Source organism: Penicillium diatomitis (genome assembly GCF_028827545.1).
Source record: "Penicillium diatomitis strain IBT 30728 chromosome Unknown utg000006l_segment0_segment0, whole genome shotgun sequence".
NCBI lineage: Eukaryota > Fungi > Ascomycota > Eurotiomycetes > Eurotiales > Aspergillaceae > Penicillium > Penicillium diatomitis.
Genome location: NW_026623178.1, coordinates 670,386 through 696,442, shown reverse-complemented (window position 1 = coordinate 696,442; position 26,057 = coordinate 670,386). Strand labels below are relative to the sequence as shown.

The following is a 26,057-nucleotide window of genomic DNA, read 5'->3' as shown; positions in this document are numbered from 1 at the left end:
TGGTGCTCGCAACATTCGACAGGCGCCCCCGACCCCTAACTGAACCTCCCCTCCCGCCTAGTGTTTGTAGTCTCGCTTGAAAAATGACATTTTCTCTCAGCGAGTGGCCCTCGTGACTTTGAGGGTTCTTCTTTTCTTCTATGGCTTGTTTCACATGCTCTACCACCAATCAGTCGGACTGGCTCCAGATGAACTCCAATTGAATCTCCGAGCTTGCTCTCATGCCCTCGACGAGTCCTTGAAATCCCTTCGACGTCAATCCGTGTTGTCGGCGTGCTCCCTCTTTTCGTTCATTTAGGGCGATCGACTGGAATTCTCTTTCCACCCAGATCTCCCCGACCGGATGTCGGTTCCTTTGAAACCCACCCACATGTCAAGAGATGACGAGCAGGCTTTGAGTCCACGCTGTGGACCTTTCTGCAGTCATCCGTCTTCGGTTCTGATCAACCATGTATGAGATGCGACAGATATGCCATATGACGGGCTTCATCTCCTGTCCACTTATCCTATATACAGTACATCGTATATCCTGAGCAGTACAGTCTGCTGTATGGGACTCCTTCCATACGATCGCAGTACAGGACCCAAGGTCACACAGTCTTCCAGCACCCGTGCGGAGCTTGGCTCGAAGGGAACACAAACTCCCCGGCGGCAAATGGCTCCCTTCTCCTTAGTCGCGCCGAAGTGGGTCTCATCCGGGTGGACACCGTCTTCCCGTGGTCGCCCGGGGGCTAGAGACCACGTGATGATGTGGTCACACCTTTCCGGCTAAGCTTGGGTTCCTTGAGGTTGCGGCGATTCCTCATCCCTGTGGCCTGTAGTGCCTCATTTCCGTCTGTCCCAGGTAGTGGCTGCAGCCAGCAGCCACTGCTGGCACTTTGTGGGCTGGCAGTGGACCAGGATCCAAGCTGACGTCTCATTGATTGATGGCGACGTCGATTTATATTCTGCAGAGCCTGATGGCCACCTAGAGTTGTCACCGACTCGACTGCACTATTGCCCACATGAGCAGCTCCAGTGGCTGAAATTATCACTCGAGGTACCTGCGCATACCTACTTAACACCTAGGTAGTTAGTAGTTAGTCACTTACTAGTTACTACTTACTACTACCGAGTCTACTACCATGACTACTGAGCTTCAGCCACCGAGATACAATCTACACGGTCTAGACGATATTCATCACCGATTTCCATAGGGCTCGCGAATATCCTGGACGTTTTGGGGGGTGGGAAGGCAAGACCAGTTGGACCACGAAAGAGGACTACGGGGGTGTCAGGCACATGTATTCTCCGGACCAGTCCGACTGGGAATGTGCTGGTTGCGTACGCCCCCCCTCATTTATACTTTCTCTCCTTCTCTTTTTCGGTAAACAGGCTGGACAAATGACAGCAGGCCTAACTAGGTTAACTGGGTTGGGTTGACTGGGTCTGCAGTTGGGCCGTGCAGCCCAGTCGACCCCGTGCGTGATCCTTACCCCTGGTCGGCTCCTCCCAGTGCCCACTGCCCACCCTTCAAGCCTGCCGTGCAGCCTCGGACTCCATCAACGGGCCGGCATGGGTTCAAAAAGGTCGTAGTGTACCATTGTTGTTGGAGAGGATGTCGTACTACAGCTTTGAACTTCACAGCACAGGCGATGGGCAGCAGTTACTTTGCATCATGACTGTACTACATGGAGCTTAGTACATAAGGATCTTTCCCCTGGTCCCAAACGCGGTCATGGCTTGGCATCGCTCTCGGCCTGTCTACATTGAGTCCACAGTCCAGTCCACACCTGTCCATAGACTGCACATTATATCTATTGTGCATCAGTACATAGTGTATACTGAAGAGTACATTAGTACTGTAGAAAATTGACTGTATTCAACTAGTCATTCCCTAGGACACATCACGGAGAGGAACCTCCTACCTCAGGAGAGGCATATGGCGCCTCTATCTTGAGAGACGTAAACTACCTAACCCGATGGCCAAGGATACTGCACGTTCTGCTGGAGACCTCTAGCTAGGGTTTCATACCACTAATATTGACGCCCAGTGCCCATGATCATACTATAGTCTATAACCTAAGTCCCATGTTACCTCGTCTATTCTAGTCAATTGCAGCACACCTGGTGGCAGCATACCTGGATCTCTCGGGCCTAGACCGAGGCCAGCAACTACTGTATATCTATCTAGACAGACTATTTCGGGGTCTATGGAAACTTCCTCTCAATCATCATGTTCCGTGATCACAGGCCAAGACTGATGTCCCCAAAATTCAACTAATGCCTGGTGAGGGTGGTGGGCAGTGGTGACGCTGAAAAAGGCTAACTCGCTCCATTAATGTACTTGAATCAGAATCAGTCCTGACTCGTGTGTCCTGACTCTTGACTCCTGACAGCCTAGGTAACAGTCAGAGAACCAGCACCTCAGAACAGCGGCTAGACGCCCGACAAACTCGGATCATTATTCCCCATCCTGACGAGCCAATGAGGTTAATCAAGCCAGACCAGAATTCGTGCGCTCACCGGCTATTAACAAGCGCCTCCTCCGGGACTTCCCCCGGACCCCAAGTAGAAGACTTGCGGACGGACGGGGCCTGCATGAGGCACAGTATGAGTACAGTAGTAGTACGCCCTGTCCGGTCGCTAGTGCCGCATCTGGTCGGGACCCGCGCTCGGACACAATGCTTCTGGACGGAAACGCGGAAAAGAGCATGATCGGAAGGGGCAAGGACATAGAGACAAACAACTTCACTCATACGACATGGTACATTGAGTATGTGAGGTACTAAGAGGAAGTACTAAGTATATCTACTGTACAAGAAGGAGCAAGACCTGAAAAGGAGAACAGAGCACGATCTTACCAAAGGTGGCCAAGGCCCTATCACGGTATCCCTGCTTCACCACTGCCCGACAACGGCACCCGTCGTGTGTGGCTAAACCCCCCACTTGCAAAGTTGCAAGACCTTCCAGCGCCAAGTCATGTTTACCCACCTTGGGTACCTTTGGTACTGCGTAGCGCGTTGTGCATGAATGAGTCTTGTGCTGCAACATAAGGTACCTAGTGTAGCTCATAACCTGCCCCTCCCGCAAGGTTCAGCGCAGGCAATTCTCGCTGCTAAATCCACACGGAGTAATTTATGCCGAGAGATTTCCTTGTTTGCAGCTGTGCTTCCGACTTCGACCGCCTGTCACTCTGGTCCTTTTTCAGCCGGGGAATCGCAACTGACCAGTTGATGGGGTTGTGTTGGTTTGTACGGTGATTCTGCCATTCACTCACCGCTCACCACAGCTCAGACAGAATCTCTCCTCAGCAGCAATCTCATATGCTTATCCCTCTCCCATTCGATACAGCTGCCGTAGCCGTATCTCATCGGGTTGAATTTACAGTAGGGAGATACACTGTCCTTGAAAAGTGTGTAGGAGTAAACATCAAGAATGGTTACAGATGTCATCAATGCTCCCTTTGCCCAAATGAATCATCTCAGGCAGGTTTCATTCAAGTACACCCGACCGTGGTTCACGGTGGGAAGACCCCTCCAATGCCCTCGGTTTTCTGAGCAGAGTAGGACTCGATGAAGAGTTTGTCTACACTCTACACTCCACACTGTGCTCAGTCTCGCTGCTCACTGCTCCCTACTCACTACTGTAGGTGACTGGGCCAATGGTGAAAGAGGTTTTCTCAATTATATCCCACCGGCCCCCAATTTCTCCAATTTCTCCGTCCAGTAACAGGTTATCTTGCCCATCACAAATAAGATGGTGACCCCAGTCATAGTCATCGGCTGCTTCCCGCCCGATTCCAGCGATCTTCCTACATCGACTCCGGAAGCGCTTGACTTGACTTGACCCTCCTCCGCTCCTCGGGAACACTTGCGCGTTGTGGATCCAAGAGAGGGGGCCAGTTCAAAGTGGACGCTTGGCCACGTGACAAAAGTGACATCAATCAAGATCGGCTCGTCCACAGAGCGGCAGAGCGGCAGAGCGGCAGAAAGCCATCACCCTTTCTCCTTTCGAGACTACGGATATGACCACGAGAGATTCACATCATTTACCGAGTCATGTCTCAAGTCAGCCTTTACTAATTCAGCCCTGCGTACCTGAAGCAGTCTGTCTGCATCCCCAAGAAAGCACGGATATTGGAACGCATCGTCCCCCCCTCCAGCTGCGGCATGGTAATGTCCGGGGGCTTGATCAAAAAGAAACGGGGAGTAGCCGGGTCATGGTTGGACCCTCTGCCGAACGAAGGTTTCGTATTTTGTCTCCACAGTCCCCAGTCTGCATTCCACAATCCACCGTGAGCAGGCCAAAAGTCAAAGAGGAAAAGAGACAAACCGCCTCGGTCGGCCGGGATGTCTGTCTCCATTTTCTGCCGTTCTGGCTTCTTGAATTCCCGTGCAGCCGCGCGCATACTAGGCCAAGTCTGACAGGTGTGGGTGTTTGGCAGGCCGCAGTAGTATGACTGTATACGCCATGTTCATGAATCATCCATGGTTCATTTGTCGTCCCTGGACTGCCTGGGTAGGACAGCAGAACGAACAACCATGATGGGCAAATGTTCGAGTCGGGGGAAGGCCGGGGAAAGTCGTGGGTAATATGTCCAGTCGACCGGCAGACGTGAGCTTCTCGCAGAACATGTTCCGATTCCCAAGCCCTAGGCGCAAAATGATACTGTACCGACGTACCTCAATTGGAATTCACTAGTACGGAGCACGTGACGAGCAGCGGCAGTATACTCGACAACCTTCAATTATCGAGCATGTATCAAATTGATACTCACGAGGAGCGAAAGCAGATAATATGGCAAACATCAGTCAACACAATATTTCATACACGCAATTTCTCTCTCGCCCCCGGGAGTCATGACGTCGCTGTGAGGCTGACAGAACTTGTAGAGACTCACGAGTCATGACTGACAATTGGCCTGGCTTCCGTGTCAAGACCATGTCCCTTGATCCCTTCATTGATGTCTTCGTTATTCAATTCCCATTCTAACCACCAATCCACGATCAGGTATCGTACGAAAGGGAGGTCCCGAAAAAGTACCTCTTTATACCCTCATCGTCAAACAGGAAGAAGCCATCCATGTCCATGACATATCATACTCGGTTTGATCCAGTATGTTCTCTCATTTACTTTTGATAACGGGTGAGGGTGACCCAGGTCAGCTCAGTCACACCCTCTCAACCACTAGCAGGTCCTTTAAACCACCATGATCAAGAACATGGAGGATGTATACATAGTACATAGTAACATACTGATGCTGGGATATGTTCCACGAGGCTTTCGAAATCTAGACTACCAGAGCCAGCCAAAAATGCCACCTTTGAAGTAGACTCTGGGTTCTGTGGTTGGAACCCATTTCGGCCGGCTACACACGGTAGGGATGGGGTCCAATCTCGGGATACTGCATAGAAGATCAATTTTAGATTACTGTCAACCGACTCCATCTCCCACAGGGCGACCCGTATCTATGGTCGCACCGTGCACGAATAACAGGGACCAGGAATGCATCTACCCGCGTTGCCGTTTAGAGGTAATGACACCTCGAAGAAGGTCGTGCTTATATAAATAGATTAAAAGGCTGGGCAGATGTTGGATGTGCTCAGCTGTGTGTACCCTTGACTTTCGACATTATGTACCTCCTCCAAATGAGTCTTTCAGTATTGATATGCAGGGACCATCCCTATATGCCATCACCTAGGTCATCTTCATTTGGAATAGACATTAGAGGTGAGACTCACAGCTCATGACATCATGGGCTTGGAATTACACGCGCGTATCCAATTCATCCAATCCGGCATGATACCGGAGGTAGCGAGGCACAGGGCATTCATCTTTGAAGAATCTTGCATGCCGAGAAAAGAGCCCGAGATCTATCCGCAGTCTTGTAAGCGATAGAAGGGTATTGATATAAATTCCTTGTGATATACATATCCGGTTAACCTCTCTTAATACATGGAAAGGAAAATGAAAATCACCCTAAATCACAAAATCCAGGGGAAGTTCCTGGATGATGTAGGGGGGCAATGGCTCGGCCGAGTCAGAACGGAAACTCCCCATACCGGGCTGAACCTTGTTGACGAAGCATGCTCGGAAACTGTGGAATTGGACGATTGATCGGGGGGGTTGCAGAGCCCCCCTTGCCGCGTGCATCCAGGTCGATCAGTCAAAGTTGAAGGATTTGTGTTTGTTTTTATGCAGACTCTCTCTATTTTTCTTCATGTGTATCCATTTTAAGGACGTCAGGTGCAGATTACTCTTGTTCGATCAAAGTTCCAATTACCGGGAATTTAAGCACGACTCGACTCGAGCTCAATCAGTCAATAATGCAATGTGGCAAATCCCATTGATCTAGGAAACCCGTTGTCCTCGAGTGAGATTTGTTGGCTGATAATTACTGAACAGCGTGATCCTGGCCTTGGTTTATCCAGGGTCGAATTGAATTAGTATAACAGTAGATGCAGATTGACCGCCGTACTGAGCCGTCGCAACTTGTACTATACGAACAGGGGGGGATCTTAACTCGTGCCGGATGTAGACTACATTTCAGTTGCTTTCACGGTATGAGGATTTGTCTCGCTGGTGCTTGTTGAGAGAAGAACAACTTGAAGGTAAGTAGCCCCAGAGGGAAGAAAGGGATGGTGAGATTTATTGTGGGTGAGAGGTTCACCTACTAAATAGACTGGAGACTGGCAAGGTCACATGCAAACATTAAACAAGTATTGATCCACGAACAACCTAGAGCTGATATCCATCATCTTCTCATCCTGCCTGGACATACATCCCAAAAAAAAAAACTCTTACGAAACTTAACCCGTCAAGCAGTGAGGTCAACCATATGCGACTCTGGGGTCTGTCCCAAGGTGCAGTGTATGTTATAATGACAAGACTTTCGAGTCAGAAGGCCTGTGATCGTGCATTAGCAGCTTGTTGAGAAGCCAGTCATACTTGGCTTTACCTCCAACTGTGCGAGATAATGCACGTTTGAGAGGAAGACCAGGGACTGCATTGGGTGTCCCTGACAGGCATGTCCCGGGGCCCGGCGGGAGTGGCTTGCGGCCGTTGATTTCACATGAACATTTGGGGGAGCACCTTCGTTTCGGCGCCCCGATACTGCTACTGCGATGCCTCATTGCCAACTACCTTGTTCCTAGTACCACTCTGTAGAGACTGAGTACTAGAAGTGGCCAATGATTTGTCATTGATATATACAATCTGAATCCGAGGAGCATCAAAGTTGTATTGAAAATCCTAAACCTAGTGTATCGACCCTATCTCAGCAACAGTCCGGCCATGGGAAGCGGTTGGCAAATCGATGCAGGGTGACATGATAAGCACAAGATTGGAGTCGAGTGACCATGTACTACTGTACATCATTCATTAAAGAACTGACGCTCCATCATTTTATTACTTGTTCCATAAATAAAAAGGGTGCTGACCATCGGACTCGCTGGGAAAATACCGCTAGCGGCCTACAGAAAGTCCCCTGGAAGTTAGTTCTCCAGAATCCAGACAGCTTCACTCTGCGCACTACTATTGTCCGGATAAATGGAGATGGACAGAACCCGTTCAGCCGAAAGCGCTGCAGGACCGAAGACCATACCACTTGGCTGTCTTTCTCTCATTCAGGAGGAAAACGGCCATGCCGTACGCAAGTCGCGTGCAACGACGCATTCCCTTGTGGGAGCTTGAGCGATCCACTACTATTTCTGACTCGATGCCATACGTTTGTAGGCCATGTAGCGTGCTCAGTGCTCAGTGCTCAGTGCTCAGTGCTCAGTGCTCAGTGCTCAGTGCTCAGTGCTCAGTGCTCAGTGCTGTATGACACACGAGGTCACTAGTACCTTAACCTGGGGGTAGATTCAAGGATGTTGGTAGAGCTTGCCCAGAGTCGGATGAGGAACCGGATCACGGGGGCCACGTAAGCAGCGGGTGTGACCGCCCAGTCCCAAAAAGCAAGCGAAACGAAACAGAACAACCGTAACCTTAAGACTAAGAATCAGTAACAGCGGGGAACATAGAGGAATAGCAAACGCCAAACACAGGGAGGATCACTTGTACGCCTGAGTAAAGGTCCAATTGATATTTGTAGATATCGATCTACAGGAAGGAAATGAGGAAGGTGAAACACAACTTGATTGGTGAGAAAGGAATGGGAAGGAAGAGGGGCTATCTAATATATGGGTTTATCGGTCCCTCGGTGATGCGTCGGCAGAGGCATCCAGACAGATTACAGGTGATATTGTACAGTGTACACAGTATGGTATAATGTCCTAGTAAGTAATGTACTACTGAGTCGCTGAGTGGTGAGTAGTGACTAGTGAGTACTGAGTACGGAGTCTTGACATTTATACTCACTGGTAGCGAGTACCAAGCCACCATCATAGTACATTAGTAGTTAAGTATAGTATACACTTCAACAAATGCAACAATTGCAGCCTAATAGCCTATTAGGTTGGGTGTACTACCTTGTGGCTACACTTTACATAGACGCTTCAATACAAGTATCGCACCTTGTAAGGCGGACGCCGGAAGCTAGGTTCGTATATTTCGGCGACACTGGATGACTAGAGTGTGAATCCTGTCAACAGCGTTACTTTAATAAGTGCACCAGATGCCTAGCATCGTCGAGACTCTAGGTCATGAATCCTGTACACAGTACGTACTACACCCAGCAGCCGATCTGCATCCAAAGTAGATGGATCATGCTTGCCTCCTCATCGAGTCCAGCCAGATTGCTAAACTGGGCAGCTCACAGCTGGGTAGATCCATGATCAACGAGCGGAACCCAGAAGCGGGATAAAATGGACTGCCAAGACCCCAATTCAGATTATCAGACGACGAACGAAGAATAGAGCCAATAATGAGAGGAGGAACTAGAACAGCCAAAGTCTGCGCTGTATCTCACAGACCCAGCATCGACCAGGTCGCCCAGATTGAACCCTTAAGGTGCACGTGAAGCCAGTGATGCGTGATTAGGCAGCTTCAAGGTTGGAATTCGCTCCAACTATGCCCTACACCGAAGGTCTACTGCTACGCCATTAGGTGAAGACAGGTTTCATGTGAGGGTGAGCCTTACCACTGAGCTCTCCATCCTGTCGACGGAGCATACTCCCGCCTCCTGGCCTCATCACGTATGCTCCTTAATAAGTCATGACCATGTTCATCTCCAGCTCAGATCATGGTTGGTCGTACTTCGGGGTAGCACGGGAAGCATGCATATGCCGAGCCCTGCTCGACGCTCGTCTCTCGGGAGGCTTTACCTAAGAGTAAAACAACATGTCTTCTCCAGACTCCGGCTTCTCCGGCTTGGTATGTCCTTTTTTTCTGACCATATCACGACTGGAATGGGTGCCAATTCCTGGGCGTCTCGGCACTGTCCTCCCCCCCAAGTGTGCATTGTTTCAGTGGCCCGCGCGGAGACGTCTGAAATTTGCGGGTGAAAATGACCGTCGAGGGGGAACGGCCGCTGGAAAAGGTGGACATCGCAATTTGGTTTGGGCGGATCGATAGCCCGGTGGAGTAGTACATATCTAAAGATAAAAGGATAGACTTCTCATATCCTGTCTGGAGCTCATTCGTGATTCCAGAATGCCTCGAGGTGCAGGAGCATGAAGGAGAACAAGTGACTGCCAGACTGGTACTCATCATAAGGGTTGATAAGTCAATGTCTGGACTACTAGTCCTAAAGTCTAATGCACCACTAAGCGCCCCAGCGCTGAACATGCCCAATGCCGAATGGGTGATGTTCCCATCTTCAGCACACTAGCACTCTAGCAGCCTAGCACAGTACAAATTTACACCTAACCTGTACAGTACATACGCACATGTAGTGGTAATGGTAAAATTCGGAGGTGTAATGGATGATACAACACGGGTCCAGATTCAGCACCGTCCGTCTGACTCCAATACTTTGACCCAATCACACCATGCCAAGCCACATGAAGAGAGGATCCCTTGGAACTTCAACCAATGAGTATGCTTACACTCAATCCGTCGCGCAACCCTACCTCTTGGCGGCTTGGCACTGACAAAAAATTCAACTGTGGAGACAATACCGGAAGGCAAAAAGAGGCCGCTAGACGCTCTGCAGGAGTGCTTCACTGCTAGTCTGCTACTTCTATGTTAGCCTGCCCGGCAGTGAAATCGCTAGCCCATGCAAGATACAGGACCAGTGTAACTTGTAAGTGTACGGTCTCGTCACATGTTGGCTTTCAACTTCGAACGCAATCTGAATCCACACATCGACTGCAGTACGATACTTGACATCACACTCACAGTCCCAGTACGACCTGAACCGAGTAACGGTATACTTTTACCAAGGCCTCGGCGATAAAGTCCGTCATGGTTCAACTTCAGACCAGTCTGCTCGATCATGGAGGAGCACCTCATGAAGTATATGGTCATATCACCCTACCGTGACTGAAACTCCAGAGAAGTTGAGCCACACATACGGCGATTGCAGAGGATTGTCGATGCTCGCTCACCGCAATCAACCCGCACATGCATGAAATTGCCCCCCTCCTCCCCGGTGTTACGAGACAAGACGACAAATCACCAGATGTGCCAGACTCGACCACCACCCTCATAATGCCAAGGTCTCGGCAGCTGGGCGTCTTGGCGCAGTCAACCTGCAAACAGCAGGAATCCCACCTCCGCCGTCATGGCACCTTTCCCCCTGCTCTTTTTCGCTGTGTGATCTCTTGCATTCACATAAATTCGACGGTTTCCGCTCCTCTCGTCTTGCTGTCCCATCCCTCTCGACCCCCGCCCCCCTGATTTTCCGCGGAGCACCGCATGTCAGCTCGGCCGTACTTCTCCCCTCCTTCTCCTCTCAACGCCCTTGACAAAGGTCACAAGAGAGTGACACTCTTTTGCTTACATGGGCCTTGGATCATGGAGTGAACCTTGTAAAGCCCCAGTCGCCATCTGTGCGCGCCTCTGTACGACCATCGGCACTCCCCTTCTCGATCTCTTGATCACTCGACCACATCTCACCTCGTCGTTAATTTTGTGATATCCCACCTCCTCTCCCACCTCCTCTCCCCCCCATTCAGATTATCATGCAGGCTCCGGAGATGACATATAGTCCCGCCTTCCTCCAAGGCCAGGGCCCCCTCAACACTGCCCCTCGCAGTTCAATACTGGGCCCACTGCCAGATCGCTCTGCAGATCCCTTGGATCAGAGTCGACCCGGTTCATGGCGCCCGTCAGTAGACGGAGGTCACTATGAGGGGAGTCTGCAATCCTCACACCCTCGGAGATCTCTCGCTCAATCGCCACAGACTTCAAGGCGCTCCTCTCGCGCCGAGAATGATGTTGCTGTGACTCGAGTAGTGGTTCCAGGAGGGGTGCTATACAAGGATGAACGGTCCCAAAGCAGCTGGGCTGACCATCCCTCATTGATGTCGGCCGACCAACCACCTCCGCCTCGAAAAGGAAAGCGAGGCGTTGCAACAGATATACCCGCCGTGCAAGGTCAGGATGCTTTGCTGATTCTGGTATGTGGATCACACATTGACAACGCTTGTCCCCTTCCAAGCACAAACTACGACCCCCAACTAAACTTTAGCTGCATATAGTTGCGCTTATCAGCCCCAGTACCGATGTACTCCCTTGGCGCATGTCTCTACACATTCTTTGCCCTCCTCTTCGTCATCCTGGTCTCCCCTCTCCGACTATGCCCCCCCACCCAATATCTCCGCAACGCCTCTTTCAAATCCCAGCTTTGTGACATGCTTGCTCCTGCCCTGCACATCCATGAGCGCCTCGTGCGCATGCGCCCATCAACCTCCCACCGTTCATCATCGACGCAGTGGATCCAAACCGAAACCGACTCGGATCACCCACTGGGAGAAGACGAGGATACGCGCTTCTACTCCGTTGGCATGGCCCTCGGAGTACTCTTGCTCTCGCCCTTTTTCAGCTTTGTGATTACCTTGTCTGCATGGACCGCTGGCTTCTTCTGGGTGTTCACCATGGTCATGGGGAACCCGGATGGAACAGAGCGCAAGGACGACGGCCGTGCCGCCGTCCTTGGAGTGTGCAAGTGGTGGCAGAAATGGCTCGCCAAGGCTCGCAAGCTTTCATAACAGGCTTTGCGCCCACTGTTTTTGGACAGTGACAACCCTAAATCAACCTCAAGCAATTGGCTTTTCCTCGACATCGAGGAGACTGAGCCCGACATGGAGCCAAGGCGGAAATTGGCTTTCTTCTTAGAAGCTCGAGGCCATCCCACGTTTGAACTACTTTCGAACCTTCTCTCCCTCCCATGATCATGCATGATGATTCTTTGACGAAGAAGATCCCAACATTACGCGACACATGACCTTCCCCACCAAACACTTCGGCGACCACCATGACTTACCATAGTCAGAATGTGATTTGCTGCTCCATCCGAATACGGGCTGTACATCCTTCGCACCTTGACCACTATACGTAGTGGAAGGTTTCCTGATTGAAACCTTTTACTTGAACTCATCGTGTATCTGTTCTACTCGATGACGTTTCCCGGTAGCTGAAACATCTCCACGTGCGATTCTGGCGACACTTCTCATCTCGCCTCTCCTCCGCTTCTCCCTCCCTCCCCCTTTGGCTCGTCCTCTCGATGATCAAGAGTCCGATGAGGACATTCATGCTCATCGAGACCAGCCACGAACAGAACCGAACATCTCGGTCCATCCGCTAAACAATCTCTCTATGCCATGAGGGTGTCCACTCACCATCTGCGTGCCATTCCCATTACCATCAAGACAAGGTGAAGGAACAGGAGGAGTAACACGAGGAGAATTGGCCCCCTTCTTTTTTGTTCAGTTTATACCCTTGCTCTTTCTTTATTGTTAATTGATACCCTATCATCTTTACCTTGTCAACTTGAATTCATAATAGTCTCTATCTATTATCGTTTCTCTCCATATCCCTTTCTGTAGACCCCCTTGAGAAAAACAGCCATATTCCTAGCAGGTGCCAGGCAGTAGTACGCAAGAAGATTCCATCTCTCCCTCATTCCGTCATCCACCATCCGTCATCAAACTCAACTGCCAAGGTTTTCGAGGAAGGAGGCCGATGCAAGTACACTCAAGACGTATGCCAATTAGTTCTCGTCTCTTTGGGGAGAGTCCTAATTCGGGCGTCGTGGATTCGCAGATTCTCTACTCTACACATGGCCTAAAAGCTTCACCGGTCTCTTTCTACGGATATACACGCCACACTCATTGTCTACATGGAAGAGTGTTGGTCCCATCTAAATCACGAAGGATGGATACCTTATAATTACTCCTCGTGGAACCCTCAATACGAACGAAACCTGTCGAAGTGAAAAGAGTAAGAAGTGGGGGAAAAAAAACAAAGAGTGCATAGAATCTATGTGCAAATACCCCCATAATAAACTCTTGCTCCGAGAAATCAAATCAAATCATGAACACAGGCATTAGCCCCACAAAAACAAAAAGGGAAAAGAATCCAAACATGTTTCGGAAGCTGAGAAATATCAGGGAAAATCGCCGTGTCAAGTCACCTTGGAACGGAAATTGTCAGTCAGTGGAGGGCGAGAGCAGGGGGGGGGGGTATTGATGAGGTATATCGTCAAGTCACCAAACTTGAAAGATATGGGATAAATGTAGGAGGATTTGCGGTCCGAATGATGTTGACCAGAGAATGCTCAATTCTGGAATATACCGATGGCCAGCTTGGGAGGTAATGCCAAGTTGCGGATGCAGGAGTGATGAGTGAAAAATGATGAAGCACGGTTGTCGTGGACAGGAAAAGAGAACAAATAGATCATGGCAGTGGTACAGATAATCTAGCGACGACCACGGCCACCGCCGCGACCACCACCACCACCACCACCTCCTCCTCCTCCTCCACGGCTGGAAAAGCCCCCACGACCAGGGCCACCACCTCGGCTCGAGAAACCACCACGACCAGGGCCACCACCTCGGCTCGAGAAACCACCACGACCGGGACCACCGCCTCGACTCGAGAAACCACCACGACCAGGACCACCGCCACGACCGGGGCGAGGACCTCCTCTGCCGGTCATACCACCAGGGTTGCGGCGCTTCTCGATACGGCCGCCATTAGACGAACCAGGAGTCTTGGGGGCACCAAGACCCCGACGAGCCTGACCTTGACCTCTGGCTCGCAGGTTCTGACCGATGGCAGCATCGTCCTCGTCATCCAGGTCCATGGCATCGTCACCGCCACGGTTCTTGGCCTGGCCCATCTTGACCTTGCCCTTTTGGCCGCGACGGACAGCATCAGGTCCACTGACAGCGGCGAGGTAGGCGTTGATGCCGCTACCGCTCTGGGCAGTTTCGCCCATTTCAGCATCGACAGCCTTTTCGTCGCCGAGGATCAGACGACCATCGGCATCGAACTTGGCAGCGTGCTTCCTCTTGGAGCCGGGCCCGGTGTTCAAGAAGCGCAGGCTGGGCTTGGTGGTAGAAATGTTTGCGAGAGCGTCAGGGGCGAGCAGATCGAGAGGATTGTCCTCAGGAGACATCTCGCGGATGTACTGGCTGCCCTGTGCAGACTTCTTCTTGTTTCCAGCACCACGACCCTTGACACGGGCCTGACCCTCAGTGTCGATGTCGATAACGCTGGCATCATCGTCATCATCCTCAGAATCTGATGAGTCGGATCCATAGACTGCTTTGTCAAAGGCATTGCTGGACTGCTGACCGCGGTCCTTGTCATTCTCTTCATCCTCCTCCTCGTCATCCTCACCGGCTGCGCCCTCCTTCTTCTTGCGCTTGCTGCGCTCACGCTGTTTCCTGATGTTGACCACGAGCTTGCGGTCCTCTTCGCCAACGAGGTTCTCCATCAAGGGTGCACCGAAACGACGCACAAGACGGTCGATGATGCCCTTTACCTTACTACGCAGACGTCCCTTGTGCTCCTTGTTCCAGGCCATGAGGTTGGGCACCAGAGCTTGAAGACGGGGACGCAGAATCTCATCCGGCAGGATGACAACAGCAACCTTGACGAAACCAAGCACAGATCGGACAATCTCGCGATTGTTACTGGTGAGGAAAAGCTCGACCGTCTGGACCAGATCGGAGACAACCTCGGGTCGGAGATCCTTGTAGAACTCGAAGAAGAGACGCGACAGAGCGGTGACGGACGCAGCCACCATGTGAGGCGAAGAACCAGCCAGACCAGCGGACACCATGGTGAAGAACTCTTCGATTGTAGCGGGTGCATCGGGCGAGTCATCGGGCATGTGAGGCACCTTGGAGTTGTGGATCACCGTGCCAGCAGGATTGAGTTCCGGGTCGATCGTGCGGCGGGCCAGGTGAATCAGCAGGTCAAAGGCAGCGGTACGGGCCTTCTCGTTGCTTTCCTTACAGCCAAGAACAACCTCGGACAAGATTGACGGGATGAAGTGAAGATCCGATGTGGGCAGATTTGTGATCAGCTCATCGATAGCAAGCATGCGGTCTCGTCGGCCAGATGCGGGTGTCTTGTCGGAAGTAGCAAGCATCAGGTTCTGCAACTCACCACTGCGTTCTTGCAAAGCAGCGCGGCCAGTTTCCATAGAAGCAAGACGAGGGATGAGCTTGTAAGCTTTCTTGATGAGTTGCTGGTCTGGGGTGGCAGAGGGACCATCGAGAATGGCAGCAGCCATGGCAAATAGCCCGCTGAAGCTGGACCGGGGCAAATAAATTGACATGGCAATGACCAAATCGATTAAGGTGTGAGAAGTTGGGGGCATCTTGTCAGATGAGGCTTGCTTGGCGGGGGCATTCTGCTCCTCTACCAGCGATGATTCAAGCATCGTGGTAACACGAGTGAATGTTTCATTCAGCTCCTAGATGAACATTAGAATTGAGAGGCAAAGAACAGTGGGGGTAACCAATTGTTTTCGTGCGAACAGGCTCTGTTCAGAAGACTAACATTTTCGGGGGTGATGCTCAGGTAGGCATTGATACACTGCAGGATATAGCCACGATGGTGGGGCAGAGTCTGGCTGTAAACGTTGAAAAGGACAGCGAGCAGGTTGCTGGCAAAACCGGCCAGATAGGAGAGGTTCTTAGTGGCAGCCGCCTTGGTGATGCGCCGCTGCAAGATCAGGTCATCCTCGTCCTTTTCGACAGACAAAATGGCTTGGTTTGACTCCACCAAGTTCTGAAGAGCCCGGCAAATATCAACACGAAGCTCTGTCTGCTTGTACAAGACGTTGGACAGAAGTTCCGCGAATGATTGATCAAAGGCCTCGGTCAGATCAAGTGGCAGCTCACAGTAGCCGGGGAGAATGCCCCAAGTCTGCTGAACCAGAGTCTCGAAGATCTTGGTCTCCACGGGCTTCTCGGAAGACTTATAGTCCATCATCTTCTGGTAGAGGGCCTCGCTCAGAGGAACCATCTCGGAGCGGAAGTGACCAAGGTTGGTATTTGTGACATGATCACGGAGGATTGGCAGCATCCAGACACGACCAGGTTGGCCATTCTTCTGCTGGATGATGTTCAAGGGCAACAACTCAAGAACAGCCTGGGGACCCATGGCCTCAATGGCAGCACCAAGGACACTGTCCGCCTCCTTCTTTCCGTGGAAGGCCTCATTGCTGCGCAACTCGCCGATCGTAGTAACCACGTCCACCAAGAATGGGTTTGAACGCCATTTGAAGCAATCGAACATGGCAGAGCAAACATTGAAGACTTCCTGCCAAGCAGCTTGGTACTTCACTGAAAGAAGATCACCAGCCATACTAGCCAGTTTTTCGAGGGTCTTCTCATCGTACACAGAGGCATCCAAGATGACGCTTTCAGGAATGCAGTTGTGCAGGAATGAGATCAGACACTCAGAGGATGAGACGCGAATGTTGTGAGATGGAGAGGCCAAGAACCCGGAAATCAATTGGAAGAGACTTGGCAGCTTGTCAAACGTGTCCTCCGGGTTGATCTGCGCAGAGACATCGTAACCCCGGGAAAGGACGGCAATCCACGGAGGTAGAAGCTGGGAATCGTTCTGGGCGGGCTTGAGCTCGGAGATGGCGTCCAGAAGGCGAGGAAGTTTGGAGGACGAAAACTCATCGGCCATGCCTTCAAAGATGACTTCGAAGACCTCGAATGCGCCCATAGTAATATATTCATTGGTCGATCGGGAGGCGTTCATGAGAAGCTCACAAAGGGCCTCGATCTTCTTGCTCGGCCAGCCTCCAGACGCGGTAGCAATGGTCTTCACAAGCTGGAGGGAGTGAATAATCAGGGGTTCATGATTCTCGCGGTTCGCGTCGTGCTTTCCCTTCTTTTGCTTAGAAGCGGCCTGAATGCTGTCGCTCAGGGTCTTCATAGCCGACTCTGCGCACATGTCCGCGGCAGGGTGATCGAGGGAGGGGCTTGGAGGAGGAGTCTTGAGGACTTGGATCAGCGCCTCCTGGGCACGCTTCCGGACCTTGGGGCGGTGGTCCACTGAAAGACTCAGCAGGCCCGCCGTCGCACGGCGAGGTCCGATTTGAGTGTGAGGCAAGTTCCACGCTGCGGCATCCTGAGCAATAAGGAGCGACTCAAGGCAGCCAATTGACGGGCGGAGGAGAGGAGCTTCGACTTCGGGAAGCGAGAGGGCGGGCGCGAGGCTAGTGAGAATCTGGGAGAACTTGGAGCGAAGGATCGGAGCCGGTACATAACTCGTGGTGATGTCGAGCAGGTACACGACAGATGTTGCTAGATCCTTGTTCACGATGCCTTGTTCGGCAGAAAGAGATTGAGAGAGAAGTGCGAGAAGTGCGGCGAAATACGCTGTCGCAGAAAAGTCGGCCTTTTGATCGCGAAGAGTATCCTCCACTGCAGAAAGTACCACAGCAGTCTGCGGGTTTTCAATTTTTTTTTTTGGGTTAGCGGTCTGTCTTTTCAAGTTCGAGGCAAATGCCTCTAGGTGCGGGGACTGAATAGCATACGTGGTGCTGATTCTGCAGCTTGGGAGACTTGATCTTCTCAAGCTTCTCCGCTAATGTCGCCATGGTGATTGTGGACGACGAGAGGGAGCATGTAACAGCGTGCGGGGGAGGCTGTTATGGCGGTGATGGAGAAAACTCGTGAGAAAAAAAAAGGTACAGCGGGCTCTTGGCGGGTTATCGATAAGCGTGGATGAACCCACTTTGATTTCTTCGCCGCCTGTTGGCCTGCGAATCTGCGATTTTTAGTTGCGCGATTGGAGCTGATTAATAGTATTAGCCAGTTAGGCACCTGTTGAGGCCGTTTGCAATGTTGAATCAGATGAGAAAAAGAAATTGGTCTATCATATTTGACTTTTTACTATCTTTCAGGTACCTGAGAAAGGTTACTCGGCTGAGTGAGTACCCATCTCAGCCGGTTTCTGCTAGATCGCGTGTGCATCAAAATTGTCATCCATTAGTTTCAAAGTTACCCAACGAGCTTGTTCTTTCGCTAAAGTAGAGCCATCTCGGGTATTTCTTCCAGGCTCGAATCTCTATGAGCAGTCACTGTGTTTGCCTTCATCATATCTGATTCCAGACGTGAACATCATTTCGAAGTGATGAAGAATCTTCAGAGCTACAAGTGTAGACCGGTGCCCAGATGCTAAACATGGTGACTGTCTTGTTCTTCGTGTATTATCACGAGGATATCGTGGGAGGGTATGAATCATGGTCATATCTGGAAACATAGAGCCCATCTCTTCAAAGGCCACAATGACCTGCGACTTACGCAAACTCATCGCTGGGTTTCTCGAGGCCGTGAAGAAAAAATGGCCCAGTGCATATGCGACAAGTGTTCCTTAGAACAAGATCTCCCCACTATGCTCAGGCTCGAAGCCAAGTGCCTGCAACTCGCCGTGTCGTTTCTTATCGGTTGTCTTGCGCTGGCTGTCTTCCTTCTTCTTTAATTCGAAGACTTCCTCGAATGGCGCCTTGGTCACGGAGGAAGGGATGTCGTCTTCACGGTCGAGGTCCTGAACACCCAAGCGTTAATTTCAGGCTGCAAGAAGAAGAGAGAAAGACAGATGCGAGACCAAGCATCTCTTAGAAAGACTCTTTGTTCTTTCACTCCGCTCTTGTTCCTCTCTAACGGTGTTCAGAGAGTGTCTTTTACGTACCACTTCACCCAACAGCAGCACGTTCTCACCTCGCACGAGGAAAATCCCGCGGGGTACATCCGCGTATAGATTGCCAGCATAGATCCTCTCAATGGTATCCTGAAGAACGAGATTTGCTGGAAAAGAAAGTTGCGCCACCAATGCGCACTTCTGGTAAGCTAGTCGTTCGTATTTCATTCGTGCCGTTCTTTTTTTCCTTCTTCTTAGGCCAAAGGAAAAGGTTGTGTGACACTCATACCGAATTGATCCCAGCTCCGTAGCACACCGATTAATTTTCTCCCGTCACGCAGAACCAGAACAAGCTTCTCTGTGGAAGAAAGGGGTCGGTGAGCCTATGTCCAGACTATACATTTCCAGAAACTGTCATGCACATGGTCTGCGCGGAACATACTATCAGTCAAATCGAGTAACTGGGCGGCAGTCGTGAACATTTGCGGGGGGAGCTGTGGCGGGCCGGATTGAGCTTGAGGCACCGCAGAGCCAAGGGCATTTTGCTGTCCAGGTCTCTGTTGTTGCTGCTGCTGTTGATGTTGTTGTTGTTGCGATTGTGACTGCTGCTGTTGCTGCGTATTGCCAGCCGTCTCGTTAAGTGATAGTCGCTCCATGCCGGCGGAACGTGGGATGTGGGGTAGAGATTGCAAAGGAAGGCGACCGGAGGAGCGATTGAGTGGACTTCAGTCGGGAGGAGTACTTGGTAAGGAAGGAGAGTGAAAAGGTCACAATCGCATTCTGCTGGGAGTATGTCGACTATGTTGAAGGGAGCGGCCAAATTTGCGATGATCATGGCGAATGCGCCGAGCCGGACACGGCCATCAAGGGTGGGTTGTGTTTGTCTCGTTTGCCTGTCTCCCCACTATGGGGACGGATCGACTCGAGTCTCGAGGAACCGAGTCCTGCCAATTCGTTCGATTTTGTATTGTTGAGTCAACGAGCTCGTGTTTATCTCAAACCATGAAAACTCAGTGCGTTGGAACGCAGTGATTGCTGATGAACATCTAGATAAAAGCCAGAGGCTCAGCTTCTGGGCCAACATAGGAAAGACGCCGCTTTGAAAGTGTAGTAGCCTTCGCCTCCGATCTGTTTCATTTACCTTCTTCCATCGCTGGTAGTTCACGTATGCATTAGGATATCTCGGGACTTGGCCTGGTTGAGGACTTGCTGAATCCACTGTGACCCGGTCCCTCAAAGATCCTGATCTCCTTTATTCAAAAGCGACTTCGTCTCTGATCTATTGGGGTTCCCATTGATGAATAAGGGTCAGTGGACCAGAGATACCACACAGTACATACATTATCAACTGTTGCTTTCATCCATTTCTATCCACATCGTCGCATGGCTCTCTTTGATTTATACTAACAATTGCACCCGGAAATAGGCAACACTTGAAATTTTCTCGGACCTGCGATAGACAGAGCCTCAATATCTCAATGTAGTCAGATCTCTCTTCACGTGTGAAATGATACTAGCGGTGAAGCCAGGCCAACAGGTTGGCATGCCAGTCGGATCCACCAGATGCTTGTTTGTAGATTACTAGAATCCGCCCGGTCATGGCAATTCAAATAACGCCGGAGATCCAGCAGTATTCGTCAATGCCCTGAGTTGTGTTTACTTACAGTCATGGATGCGTCTCAAAGTATTCCCCAGTATAAAAAAAAATGATCTGTCAATCTATATCGGTCATGTGATCTGATCGAGTCATGATTCTGTGTCACTGTATATCAGGTGACCTGTCCATGATGTTGTGTTGTGAAACTTACATGGGAGTTCCTGATTCCGTGATGGTAGAGGTGCTTAGATTGTCCAGACGAGGGGGGGGGATCCAGGCTTCACCTCGGAGATGGAGTTCCTCAGCTTCGAAGAATCGATACAATGGAGACGAGACCTTATCAACAGGGCAAAAGGAACGAATGCCAGCTCCAGGGAGACGCATTATTGAACCTCAAGCAGAACGAGGAGAGCCCAGACACTCATCCGACAGTCAGACGTTGCTCATATTGAAAATTTATCAACGGGGGAATCAACCACCACAACAATATTTACTTGATCATACACAATAATAGAAGGAAAACACGCCCAAGTCAGTCATCCTTTTCACACATCCTGGCGATGAAACATCTACATCGATTGGTGTCGGCGTCGGTTCATCGATCCTCAAAAAGGTCTTCCCCAAGCTGCGGAGAAGCCAGTCAGCTTCAATCAAAGCACAAGACTGACCCCCCTTTGTTGTCCACGCATTCTGTCCTCGCGTCGGCGACTATACGGCGCATAGTACGGCTCGTCTGCAGAGCCAATACTCGCCCGCACTCCGTCTTGTGAGCGGTGATATGCCGGACTCGACGGTGCTGGCGCAAGCTGAATCGCTTTGAACTGAGCATCGGTGATGATCCGCCGTCCATACATGTAGCGCATGAGCTCAAAGTCTGGTCTACTTCCGGCCAGCGTTTGGCCATGCTGATAATGCTCTGTGGCAACATGGCTGAGCATACGATCCCAGGCTGAGCAGACCCGTTCGCTGGTCGAGAACACGCTGGACTCATCTTGCTCCGTGGTCGAGCTCCAGCCGGACATGTCAGACGACCGGTCGGGAAGCAGGTCCTGGTCGACAAACTCGGTGTCGGGACAGATGGGACATCGTGCTGTTTTTGGTGTTGGATGAGTACGAAAATGACTCAGAACGTGAATCCGCCACTCTGTCTCGTCTTCAAAGACATCATGACAGTCCAGTGGATGAAAGAGGCAGATATACGTTCCGAACGAAGCAGTCTCCACTTCCTTCCTCCCATCGACCGAGCCACGCCGATTCGGTTCCTCCAAGGACGGATCCCCAGAGATCTGTGATGCCGCTGTCGTGCTCCACGAGGATGTCGATCTCTGAGACTGTGGTCTTCCCACGGTAGAACCTCCTGAGATAATCGGACTTCGTCCATGATCTCTCGCCAACTCCGGTACATGTGCGCTCCTCTCTGGAAAGTCGACGCCGGACATCTGTCTCCTTCTGAGTGCCGGGCCATACATCGCCACGGACTCGATATCCGACATGGTATCCACAGAAGAAGTTGACGGCGAATTCGACCCGCTGGTTAATTCTGGGAGTGCCGTTGGTAAAGCAGCGGAGGGTATCTGGTCTGTACGAATGACCACTCCGATTTGCCTTTTGCGCATCGACCTGTCAGCAGACATCCGGGTCGGGAATGGACGGGTATGCCCGAAATGCGACAACGAGGGGGCTCGAGACGGCCCTGTTGTGTCTCACAGGATACCAAGAAACGCAAGAGTTCCACAGGGCCAAAATTGGCGGTGATTCGATTTTTTTTCTCTCTGTCAGGCCTTTGTTGATCGATCAGGGTGATGGTGAGACCTTACAGGGAAGAAAAGAAGAATATGGCTCTCGCTGTTTAGGTTCCCGATGCGCTCCGTGATAGGCGCGCGGGGTGTCCCATGAGCAAAATATCTCACCGGCGTGTGGCTGCCTCTCGTGCTCTCTCTTCTTCTCCGATGACGAGGGACCTCTCCCGGGACTAAGAGTATCGCAGAGCTTACACGGTGACTCACACCAGCAATCACCTGGCTAAATCAAAAGGTGTCCCAGAGACACGACACATTATCCGGCCGTGGTCATGGCGCGGGGAGGTGACAGGAGAGAGAGAGAGAGAGAGAGAGAGAGAGAGAGAGGGAAAAGATCGACTAAAAACAACGTGGAGAAAACGGACAAGACGCGGCATAGTGTAAGAAGAAAGAAGAAAATATTTCTCACGATTTGATTGACAAGCAAGTCAAATGCCCAGACTTTGACACGAATACCCTACTATAACATCCAAGGAAGCCCTGTTTTTCTCTTTCTTTTCCGTGGCCCTTCCAGGTTCGCCCCTCCAGTCCGACGGCTCCCTCTCATCTCCAATCTCAATCGTTAGTTCGGAGTGTGTGGTGGTACCCCGCAACTGACCAGTTCACACTTCGTACTGCAGCAACGAGGCAGAAACCGTCTACTATTTAATATTTACAATGTACATTGTCCAGCGTACATGTGCCAGAGAATCAAGAATTTCAGACAAGCCCGACGGACAACGAATTTGCCCGATAGTCATCGTCTACATGATTTACTCACCTCCCTCTCCGCCCGACTCCAAGTATAAATCCACCGTCCCTCCACAATACCATCATAAAGTTGACCCATCCCATCGTCAAGCCCATGCACTATACGACGACATCTCCGTACCAGAAATACATGCATGACGCCGGATACTTCCAACCAGTAATACAACTGCAGCAGGCAGCAGCAGTAGGAGTTTCAATATGCAAACACCGTATGCAGAGCGGCAAATTCGACCAGGAGCTGGAGGGTCCAGACGCATGATCGGACTACTCTGCTGTGTTTGTTAAGATGTCGAGGTTCAATTTACACCCGAGAAAGCTGATCAAGTTCCATGTGGTGAGGTATGCAATCTCAGGCCATACCATAAACGGCTCATCTTGCTTGCATCGCTGTGGCGTGTTAAGTGACCATCCCTGAAGGTACGTACATTAAATTACGAGACGCTAGTTATGTTCCGTAGGGGGTACATAATAACCTAGGCTTGCGAAATTTACTCCTGTGCTCCCGTGGCGACGGACGTTAATAAGAATGACATCTCGAGATAAGTACACTGAGATAATGTTCATCTTCGAGTTGCAGAGAACAAGCACATGGAAGTGGTCTCCGGGGACGAGCCCGTACGGTATCTCTAATTTTCGGTTCGATTCCAGAAGAGTATGTGAAGAGTTTTGTTTCATGTTTTTTGCCCACTTTGGTCTGAAGCTAAGGGGAACAAGAGTAGGAGAGGGTGTGATGAGACATGGAAGTTTTCAACATCCACGGGCTAGTACATATGATGACGAGACCAGAGAGTGGATGGACATGATAAAAGGAAAAGTGTATTTTGGTAGTGAGGTCAAAGTCGGGGAGATATCATGAGAGGAAAGAGATAGTTCAGAAGCTATGGAGGGGGGGGGGGGGGGCCGCACCCGAGCCGGTCTATTGAATTAGAAGAATAAAACGCCTGATGAGGGACCAAAAAAAGAGGTAAGAGAAGAAGAATGGGGAAGAGATAGGTGAGGAACCCTAGGAGTGTCCTAGGGTGAAAGGGGGGGGGGGGGCAGAATAGAAAGAAAAGAAAAAGAGATGTAGAAAATGAGACACCGAATCCGTCCCAACCGACACCGTTGATGCCTGCAATCCCTGAGGGATGAAAATGCACAAGTCTATCGTTTCGTAGCGCGCATGGAAAGCAAAGAAGACATGACAATGAGGACAACTCAAAAGCGAGGCCACCATTTCTGTGAGCAACGAAAGACGAAAAAATTGAAAGGTGAAGAAGTGAAGATGCTCTAGAAACGATCCGCCAGATCATTACCAGCCACGGAATTATTCGTCGAGGAAGACATGGAGGAGAAACCAGTAGAAGGGTTCAACATGTCCTGTACGGCGACCTTGGGCACCTGTGGAACAGGCAATTTTCGCTGCGTGCCATCAGGTTTTGACATGATATCGCTGATACTGGGACCCATGTGACCTTGACCGGGGCTGTAATAGGTGGGACCCTCAGGCTGAGGTTCCATTGGCGCCAAAGCGGGCGTATGTTGAAGAGACAGATGACGGATCGAAGGAAGGTGCAATTCACTGGCGCCCAGTGGACGAAGACGAGGAGAATGGGCAGGAGTCGCCAGAGGCGTATGGTCGGGGGTGGGGGACAGAGAATCGTGAGAGAAAGTGGGCGAAGAAGGAGCGGTAGAGTTGGGTGAGTTAGGGCGCGAGCGCTTGACCCGATGCCCATAGGCGTCGTCATCCTCATTGGAATGCGATCGGGTCATGTTGTGCGAGATGGCATATGCCGAGAGCGAGGGCAGACCACGCGCGTGGTGACGCGATCCGAACATGTTGTGTCTTGAGCCGTGGAAGCCCAGGTGATCATCGCGCTCCACCTGCGACGCCGCGGTGGCCAGCAGGTTGATGTCCATACCGGATGAAGCGCGCTCGGAGGTGCGCGAATAAGGGCCGAGGTTGGAACGCATGTGGTTGGCATAGTTGGAGAAGGATTGAGGGGGAGACACGTCCGGCGATCCAATCTGAGAAACAGGCGCAGAGCGAGTGATGGGCTTGCTGGGAGGAGGCATCATGTTCGCCGCGGTGACCATGGCCGCATCCTGACCGGCCGCTGCCGCGGCGGCGGCGGCCGCGAGGTGCTGAGCCTTGTTGCTGCGACGAGAATTGGGGTTGTTGTGGATGCGGGAGTGGCGAGTCAACTCATCGGAGCGGCTGAAACGCTTCGTGCAGCCGGGGAATTGACAGGCGTGAGGCTTCTCCCCGGTGTGGGTGCGGATGTGACGGGTCTGGTGCTCCAGGCGGTGGAAGGCCCGATCGCATAGAGGACACTTGTAGGGGCGAGGCAAATCCTGACGGACTTCCTCGTTGGCCGGACGAGCACCCTTCATGAGCGGCGGGAGGAGGCTGACCGAAGAGGCCATCGAGGATTCTGAAGCGAGAGTGGTGGTCGGCGGAGCCGCGACGACGGGGGAGGTCGTTGTCGCTTCCTGGGGATTCAGTAGATTTGAAAAACCCACTGAGGTAGAGGGAGACATATGAAGATCTCCGGAGGAACAACGGCCGGAGACGAAGGACACCGGAGATGTAGCCCGAGAGTGAGACTTGCTATGGAGCTGTCCGTCTTTTCTTATTCGAGGGCGTTGGGATCCAGGCGGAGCACGTTTGGAAGGTGCCGGAGGTCCAAGGCGGGAAGTTGTCGAAGGAAAAATTTCCTTGAGAGGGTGTTGGCAGGGATGTATGCTCTCGAGGTTCTAGAGCTCAATCGTCCCGACAGGCCAGATCCGCGAGGGGTGGGAATCAGGGAACGTTTTTGGCTGATAGGTGACAATCCTCCGACGACAGAGGAAGGTGGTGATGTAAGAGAGGTGTTGCGCACGGGTCGATTGGGGGGCGCAGGGTTGTCGAGTATGGGGTGTTGTGGGAGTGATGTGTGTGTGTGTGG

The 26,057-nt window shown here is 51.4% G+C and overlaps 5 protein-coding genes across 5 annotated transcripts; 1 reads left to right on the top strand and 4 right to left on the bottom strand.

Annotated features, from left to right (window-relative positions):
* Positions 1–11,045: 11,045 nt before the first annotated feature.
* On the top strand, positions 11,046–12,074 carry N7539_005886 (uncharacterized protein; the record flags this gene model as incomplete). The annotated part of the gene is made up of 2 exons (XM_056935488.1): positions 11,046–11,483; positions 11,565–12,074. 2 exons carry the CDS (start codon positions 11,046–11,048, stop codon positions 12,072–12,074), a joined length of 948 nt encoding a protein of 315 aa, XP_056789360.1.
* A 1,709-nt stretch (positions 12,075–13,783) lies between these two features.
* On the bottom strand, positions 13,784–17,941 carry N7539_005885 (mRNA-binding protein RRP12; the record flags this gene model as incomplete). Its single annotated transcript, XM_056935487.1, has 3 exons — positions 13,784–15,793; positions 15,880–17,823; positions 17,879–17,941. The coding sequence occupies 3 exons, from the start codon at positions 17,939–17,941 to the stop codon at positions 13,784–13,786; spliced, it is 4,017 nt and encodes a 1,338-aa protein (XP_056789359.1).
* A 776-nt stretch (positions 17,942–18,717) lies between these two features.
* N7539_005884 (U6 snRNA-associated Sm-like protein LSm1) lies at positions 18,718–19,640 on the bottom strand (the record flags this gene model as incomplete). Its single annotated transcript, XM_056935486.1, has 4 exons — positions 18,718–18,891; positions 19,036–19,151; positions 19,274–19,342; positions 19,427–19,640. 4 exons carry the CDS (start codon positions 19,638–19,640, stop codon positions 18,718–18,720), a joined length of 573 nt encoding a protein of 190 aa, XP_056789358.1.
* A 1,591-nt stretch (positions 19,641–21,231) lies between these two features.
* Positions 21,232–22,215, bottom strand: N7539_005883 (uncharacterized protein; the record flags this gene model as incomplete). The annotated part of the gene is made up of 1 exon (XM_056935485.1): positions 21,232–22,215. One exon carries the CDS (start codon positions 22,213–22,215, stop codon positions 21,232–21,234), a length of 984 nt encoding a protein of 327 aa, XP_056789357.1.
* A 2,184-nt stretch (positions 22,216–24,399) lies between these two features.
* Positions 24,400–25,650, bottom strand: N7539_005882 (C2H2-type zinc finger protein; the record flags this gene model as incomplete). The annotated part of the gene is made up of 1 exon (XM_056935484.1): positions 24,400–25,650. One exon carries the CDS (start codon positions 25,648–25,650, stop codon positions 24,400–24,402), a length of 1,251 nt encoding a protein of 416 aa, XP_056789356.1.
* Between the last annotated feature and the right edge of the window lie 407 nt (positions 25,651–26,057).